General features: G+C 39.4%; 2 protein-coding genes across 3 annotated transcripts; one reads left to right on the plus strand and one right to left on the minus strand.

The window, feature by feature from the left end:
• Window positions 1-53: 53 nt before the first annotated feature.
• On the minus strand, window positions 54-4,315 carry LOC122417108 (mitochondrial amidoxime reducing component 2-like). The gene is made up of 5 exons (XM_043430372.1): window positions 4,102-4,315; window positions 2,251-2,549; window positions 1,278-1,559; window positions 760-1,037; window positions 54-484 (listed from the first exon to the last, which is right to left on the minus strand). Exons 1-5 carry the CDS (start codon window positions 4,103-4,105, stop codon window positions 316-318), a joined length of 1,032 nt encoding a protein of 343 aa, XP_043286307.1. The 5' UTR covers window positions 4,106-4,315; the 3' UTR covers window positions 54-315.
• A 401-nt stretch (window positions 4,316-4,716) lies between these two features.
• Vamp7 (Vesicle-associated membrane protein 7) lies at window positions 4,717-6,989 on the plus strand. 2 transcript variants are annotated; one of them, XM_043430374.1, is made up of 6 exons: window positions 4,717-5,063; window positions 5,379-5,590; window positions 5,908-6,045; window positions 6,143-6,301; window positions 6,401-6,493; window positions 6,614-6,989. In XM_043430374.1, exons 2-6 carry the CDS (start codon window positions 5,387-5,389, stop codon window positions 6,680-6,682), a joined length of 663 nt encoding a protein of 220 aa, XP_043286309.1. In that variant the 5' UTR covers window positions 4,717-5,063; window positions 5,379-5,386; the 3' UTR covers window positions 6,683-6,989. The 2 variants fall into 2 exon arrangements, with proteins under 2 accessions (XP_043286309.1, XP_043286308.1); XM_043430373.1 differs by lacking the exon at window positions 4,717-5,063 and adding an exon at window positions 5,078-5,217.
• Window positions 6,990-7,634: the final 645 nt, after the last annotated feature.

Raw genomic sequence — 7,634 nt, forward strand, 5'->3', positions numbered from 1 at the left:
ATTGGCAGATTATCGAAATCGGAGATTTTCATCGAAATTTGATAAAGCTACGGTGGGGTGTATAAATATATATTTATTTGTATAATCGAACTGGAGTTATATAGATATATATATATATATATAAAAATAATAAAAAAATGCTCGTTTATATCATTGGAAATCACGTGATTCGTTGAGGCATTCGATGTCGTAATTAAGTTCGTTATTCGTTGATTATTTACCGGGCTCACCGGAATCGGGACTCATACTTTTACCGAAAGCCCACGAGCACTCGCCAGGATTCGCGTGACACTCGCACGAATCCCAACGTCTTAGCTACGGTGGCGAAACCAAAGGAGCTTCCTCCGTGACCTCGGACACACCAACGTACACCGGATCCCCCAATCGGACCGTTCCGTTTGGCCCTTTCAGGCCCAAATGGATACCCATCACCGGACTGTCCCCGGTGTACGGTCTCAGCACAGGATCCTCTATCAGTCGGTACCTTTTTAAGAACAAACAAAATTTCGATATGGCGAAATATCGTGGATGCGATAATGGTTATGAGAAAAACGAAACTCTTCGATTCGTTGACCGAAATCGAATTTCGTAAGCTCCTACAATGAAATTGGTCCACGAATGAAAATTTTCTTACGGGAAATCGTTAAGGTTGGGTAAAGTTAAGTCTCACATTGGAATTGCTCGGTTCTTCGTCCAGTGAATCGATGGCAACGATTAACCGGATGACTCGATCTAAAATCGTGGAAAACTGGAGCTTACTTTTTGAGAGTTTTGAGGGGTTCCATTTTAGGATGCTTGACGGCAGTCTCTGGATCGATTGTGGTGAAGATGCAACGAGTACAAGGTTTGACGTTGCGAAAAATGACGCTTCCAATTTTGATCCAATCCCACTCGTCTTCCTCGAGTGCCGGTGCCCCTCGGACGACGAAATTGGGTCGGAAATGTTGTGGAGTCACGGGATCTTCGACGCGAGTATTGAGGTCGGAAATGGACGCTTCGTTGATGAGCATGTAGCTTGTCGCGTCCGGATAAGCGCCCTAAAAGTAGCGTGGAATTAATAAAATGCAAGAAAAGTAAAAATAACGGAGGTAATTGTGGTAATTGATGGAAATAGCTCGAGCGTATCGTCGCGAAATGATTGCTCGTTCTCCAGGGAGCTGGTAAAACGTGAGTTAATCGGAAAAACTCAGCAGGAAGCGCCGTTTCTTATAATCTACTTCTCTTTTTTATCTCTCCTTTTTTGCCACTGAGGAGAATAAAAAGTGCGGTAATCTTACCGCATCGGCGGGCTCGATCAGGGGGAAAGCTTCGTTATTCTTTCGAACTTCTCGCGACGGTCGATCTAACGGATAATAGACGAGTCTGAGACCGTCGTCTTCTTGGAGAAGAAAACGGGACAGCCAGCGCGCTATTTCTTCGCCGCAGTCTCGGGCCGTGACCGATTGTCCCCAAACGGTAGCCTGGAAATTTTTGCTCTTCAAATGCGCCAAATCAATGCTTATCGACATCATGCCAGGCGCACGGAGAGTCAATACCGATCCAGCCACGCTCGGCGATATCTGCGAACAAAAAGAACGTTTCAATTCGTTGAAATCTCCATCGCAGCATCGACGATTTTTCCATTTAATTGCAGGCTTTTTTATTCGCCTAAATTGTACAAAATACGATCGAATTTTCTTGAACTTTACAGTTTACTTTGATGGCCAATTAAGTCAATCGATAAATCGAATAATTTGACAGTGAAGAATAAAAAAAAAAAATAAAAATAAAAAAAATCCATTTTTGAAGAAATTCGAAAAAAATCTGAACTTGTGCTTCACGCTTTTAAGGCCACAACAGCTGTTCATTTATGGCCACTAAAACTGAATGCTCGTGCTCGACTTTTATCGACGTGGCAACCATCGTGATTGTTACAATAAATTATATTTTCTGGTATGGCGCAGGAAACTGAGCCAGAAATGTCAATGTCGATTTTAGTGCGGCAGGATTTCAGTGGACAAGCAATTAATAACAAAGTTTGAATGAGACATTTTTTATGGTGGACATAAAATTATGCGGTCGAGTATTTCGGCCATAAAATCCCGCGCAGTTTACGATGCTTTTTCATCGAGCATTTAACGCATTTTCATTTCCCCTTCGCGGCACGTCGAAACAAAAACTTTGAAAAATCTTTATTTATCTATCAATCGGAGTTTTAAGGCAGCGACTTTTGGCGAAGTGAAAATACTGAAAAAATTGGGGCATGCTTACCTGCACCATCCTCGGATATTGTCTCGCCGTTTTGAATTTTCCATCGAGATCGATGACCATCAACGTACGATCCCGGAGCCAGCCGGACTTGAGTCCGAGGAGAGTACACTCCAACGAATTTTCTCTTATGGGGCCGAGCGATTTGACCGGAAACACCATCAAATCGCTGATCTCACCGACTTTGCGCCATTTTGAGGGTGGTCCAGCCTTCTGCTTGCGCGACCATAACCACCAAAACACGAAGAATGCGGATCCAGCACCCACAGCCAATGCTGTCACGTAGCCCAGTCGAGTTCGGTCTGCAACATTATCGCACGCACGGTTATATAAAACGCGAGCCACTTTATCGCGAAGTAAAAATTGACTTGCGAGGTTAAATATTTCCTTATCTGTTTCCCAGTAAACAAAACACTGAGGACGTCCTCGGCGTTGAATTTATGGTTTTTTTGAAAATGTTTTTGTCCGATGGTTTCGATGAAAGAGGCCATTTTATCGAAAAAAATGAAAAAAATTAGTGCCAAGGTCACAAAATGAGAAACTGACGTTTTTTGATAATTTTACTGACTTTCTAAGCGTCGTAAATACTGCAGGATATTAGTAGTCTATATGTTAATTGAGGAAGGAACGCGGAGGACCGTGCCAAGCGGAACACGTTTCGCTCGAAAGAATCTCGTTGTCGGGCTGAGTGAAAATTTCGCAGAGCAGCTCCAGTTTTCTGGGAAGTTCCGTTCCCTTCTAGGAATTCGTGGACCCTTTTCACGCCTCGAATTTCGATAATGATCAAGTTTTGGAAGGTTGGAAAATTCGAGGCGAAAAAAAAAGTTTTTGTGCCGATGGAAAAATTCACAGGTTTTTGTAATCGAAGAAAACAAATGATTTTGTTACGGTCCAACGTAATTATTATGAGGGCTGTAACAGATGACGTTTACGACGCAACAATAAACGCAGTTGTAACGGATCACGAAGCAGCATCGTTCCTGACTGAGCAACATGCATTTTTCTTCTCTATTCGGTGTACCGTTTCGTTCATTAGGACTGAGAAATAAAAATAGGCGCTGCTAATGACGCGGAAGACCGGTGGTCACTCATACGGACGCGTGTGCTTCCACGTTAAATTGTACTTCGTCTGTGCATACAGAGATGGGGCAGTAACGGTGAGCAGAAAATATAATTCTGTGAAGCACGAGTTCAGAACTGTTTTCATATTCAGAAGAACGAAAATCAACAATTTCCGAGAATTTAGTTGATCGTTTCTCCTGTCAATGGGACTGGAGGAAACAAATCAATCCCAAGAAAAAATGAAAACAATAGAATACCGTGATTCGAACGGTTTTGTCAGTCAAAAAAAAGGTACAAAAATGATTAATTGACGGGTTCGAGTCACGAGACGATTGCGTCAATTTTACGAGCAATGATAAAACGGAGAGTACAATTTTCATGTCTACTTTTATTTGAATTTCTGGGAGATAGCGTTTGCTCTGTGATATGAAATAAAATACGCGATTCATTCAGCTCTGCAAAAAATTCATAGATATGTTTGTCATTGAAGACGCGAGACGACGATCACGCAGCAATCGATACAACGCGTAAAGCGCCGGCGATTGGGCGTTGCACTTTGTAATTTCGACGATTTTACAGAGAATTTATAGTGATTTTTATTTTGTCGTTTTTTGACCGAAATTTTATAAATGAGATGAAAGTTTATTGGTGTTGACAAGTGAAGACGAATTTTTTCTAATACCAGCGCAAGCTGCTGTGCTTTTTCGAAGTATTTTTTTCGTCCTTTGTTTATATTTACGAGGCGTGCGAGAAGCCAGTGACTAGGAAAACAATATTTAATCGCTCACTTACCCATTCCAATACCACGTGTTTGAATGATTATTTTTTGCCGACGAAAAGGGCTTGAATACTCTCGTCGAAGGAACGTTCCTCGCCGACGATCGAGGCCCAACTAAACGAACACCGGGACACCGCGGGAGAAATCTTTACGAGCTTCTTCGCACTGTTCATGCACAGACATGCCGGAGAAACCGCGCGTACCGTTATCAATTCACGACGAAGCGCAAATATGTCGTTCGTATGTCATGTAGAATATGCGCATAAATATTCTAATGTGACATGAACTTTCGTGGAATAACCATGAAATTTTTTGGTCTATTTAAATCACAATAGTTTATCGATTCCATATTTTTATCATCTCAATATTTCAATTGATTCAACACAGCGCATTTATATTTTGTATAAATATTGATGATTATTTTTTACAAAGTCGCAATTAATCTACCGAGAAAATATTAAAATTATACATTTGATACATTTGGTCATCAAAAGCATCGTTAAAATCGAAATTTGCTGTATCAACGGATGGTCAGTTGATTACTAGATCGAGAAGTTTCTTTGTGCTTCTAGATGTCACTACTCACATTTTCCGTCCCGTAAAATTCTTTGTTTAGGTTGGATTTTTTGGATTGTCCATTTAGAACAGTATGACAACTGGCACTGTCACTGAAACGTTTTTATTGCGACTGTTCGATGTTATACTTTAAACTCGACGTCGAGGACGTTTAATCATCATTTGAGAGACATGACTGTGACGTTACATCGCGATCAAATTATCACTTAGCGAAACTCGAGACCTGTAATTCTACATATTTTTTTAGCCCACAGTGTGGCGCGTTCTCGAGCTTCGAACAAAAAGATTTCCAACTGCACTCCCATATTATTATTCTGACGTGAAAGATTATCGAAGAGTGGGAGGAAGCGGACTGTTTTTTCCTGTGTTTTTCACCCAATAAATCTCCATCTTCGCGAGGGTGAGTCATTTGACGTTTTAACAAGTTTCATCTCATTACCGAACGACTTTAGGAAATTTTTACATTTTCTGCGCAACTTCTTCGTAAATACCCTCAGTAATAATTCTGAGGTCACTTATGAGGATCCAACAAGTTCAATTACACGATCAAACAGGTTTCGATCACTACAGAAAAGCCTTTCGTTTATTTTCTAAAGAAACTCCTTTATTTTAAATAACTGTTCAGTCCTGTCAAGAGTGCTGAAATGTCAGTGATCACGCAATTTCTATCTCTTCAAATAACTCTGGTTACAAATTTGTATTCTTCACGTTTTAGACAAAAAAATGCCACTCTTGTACAGCGTAGTGGCTCGAGGGACCACTGTCCTAGCTAAACATGCCACGTGCGCTGGAAACTTCGAAGATGTTACCGAACACATATTGGCAAAAATACCGCCACAAAATGACAAACTCACTTATACCCAGGGACCATACTTGTTCCATTATATCTACGAAAATGGAATTATCTACATGTGCATCTCCGACGACGTATGTTATTTCTTAAAATTGCTTATTTTGTCATTTATTTTTATCTCTACTATTTATAAGAATGTTTTCATAATTATTTTTACTTCTCTTCTATTTTCTGCACATTTGCTTCAATTGTTTTAGTTTTCATTCTCAAATTACACAGTTCATTTGTTATTTCCTAATTGCCTTTTGGGTTTATGCATCATGAATAAACTTTTTTCATTTTTCCATGCACTTGGCACTTTTTACTGTTTTGAATTGTTTAAAAATTAGAATTTTCACGAATAATGTTCTTCGACCCAAAAAAATATGAGGAAAAATCATAAATTTTTCAGGACTTTCAAAGATCCAGAGCTTTTTTATTCCTGAACGAGATCAAGAGACGCTTCCAAGCCGGATACGGCGAAGGAGCCCATACCGCAATGCCGTATGGGATGAACACAGAATTTTCTTCAGTATTAGCCAATGAAATGGTAAAGTTTATGCAATCCTGAACACTGATCATTCCAATTTTCCATGAATTAATATTAATATCAAAATTTTTTACTGTTTCCTCGTAATATCCAACAGAAACACTACAGTACATCCAAGGACATCGATACTCTATCGAAAGTTCATGGTGAGCTCGACGAATTGAAGGATATTATGGTCAGAAACATCGACAACATAGCAATGAGAGGAGAACGTTTGGAACTTCTCGTATACAAGACTGAAAATTTGACGGCAAGCGTGAGTTTTCTAACTGACTCCTCTGAAAAGTCCTTGAATCTCTGGAAATACAATTGTAATTTTCTTGTTTAAACATTGTGTATTCGTTTTCATTTCCAGTCTGTTACTTTCAACAAGACCAGCCGAAATTTGGCTCGTTTGCTGTTTTGGAAAAGCGTCAAACTTTATGTGATCGTTGCTGTAGTATTAGTGGTGAGCACCGGCAACTAAAAAATTAGAAATACTTTCGATGACACGAATATTCTTACGATGAAGTTTTCTCCAACTCTTAAGAAGAAAGAATGAAAATTATCGTGAATTTCGTAATTCTAGGTCGTGATTTATTTCATCATTTCCATGTGCTGCGGTGGTCTCGCATGGCAAAAGTGCGTTGGGAACTGAACGAGCGAACCTAGCAAAACGCATTGAGATAAAAAAACGACGGAAAAAATGTAAAAATACTATCCGAAAACCGGTGTCAACGTACGAAGAAAAACTCGTTAATCCGGACAACAGTTGATATAAAAACAGAGTTTTTCCACCTGAATTGCCCGTTCGCGTAAGTGTATCGATGGACTTTCGAATAGGTAACAAAACAAATGTATATACATATATATATATTGCATATATTTCGTGTAACCTTAAAGTACTCTGTTATACGTTTAAGATTTTTATGAAAGATAAATAAACAAATGATTTTATTCGCTTATCAACTTTTCCATCGTTCAAATCTCCTCGATTTTTTTACATTATATCTATTCCGTTATTCAAACTTTTATCATTTTTTCCGACCTTACCTAAGAAAAGTATCAAAAACGTCTTTAATGAAAAATTAGTCGTTTTAATGAAAAATTCTTATTACAGCACCCCGAGCTGAAACTTTTCGGGTTAAAATTCATTGTTTTGGGGTATTTGGAATTTTTTATCGTACACAAACAAAGGATTTTGAGTCTCGGTCTCGAAAAAAAGGCAAAAATTAGATCTTTGCTCGAACGTGAGTTGAGAAGCCTACTGAATTGGTTTGTTTTGAGGTCAAATTTTCGGATGCTGATGAATATTGAGTTCGAGGTTCCCAAGCGTCGGGATTTTTGAGAGGCTGAGAGTTTAATGAAAAAGCCTAAGATGCTGATGATCACTGAGGGATCGAGGAAGTAAAAAAATGCAATATTTCGAATAAGAAGGTTGAGAAAATTGAATTTATCGATAGTGCCGAAGAGCCCAAATAATATTCGAAGCACGAGGCAATTTCTGCGTTCAGGATTGGTGAATGGATCGGGAGATATAAAAAAGAGGGATGACTCGCGTCCACAGATATGCGGAGAGTCGTAGAACCGTGCACGAGCCCGGGGGGTTG

Source organism: Venturia canescens, chromosome 10, assembly GCF_019457755.1.
Source record: "Venturia canescens isolate UGA chromosome 10, ASM1945775v1, whole genome shotgun sequence".
Taxonomy (NCBI): Eukaryota; Metazoa; Arthropoda; class Insecta; order Hymenoptera; family Ichneumonidae; genus Venturia; species Venturia canescens.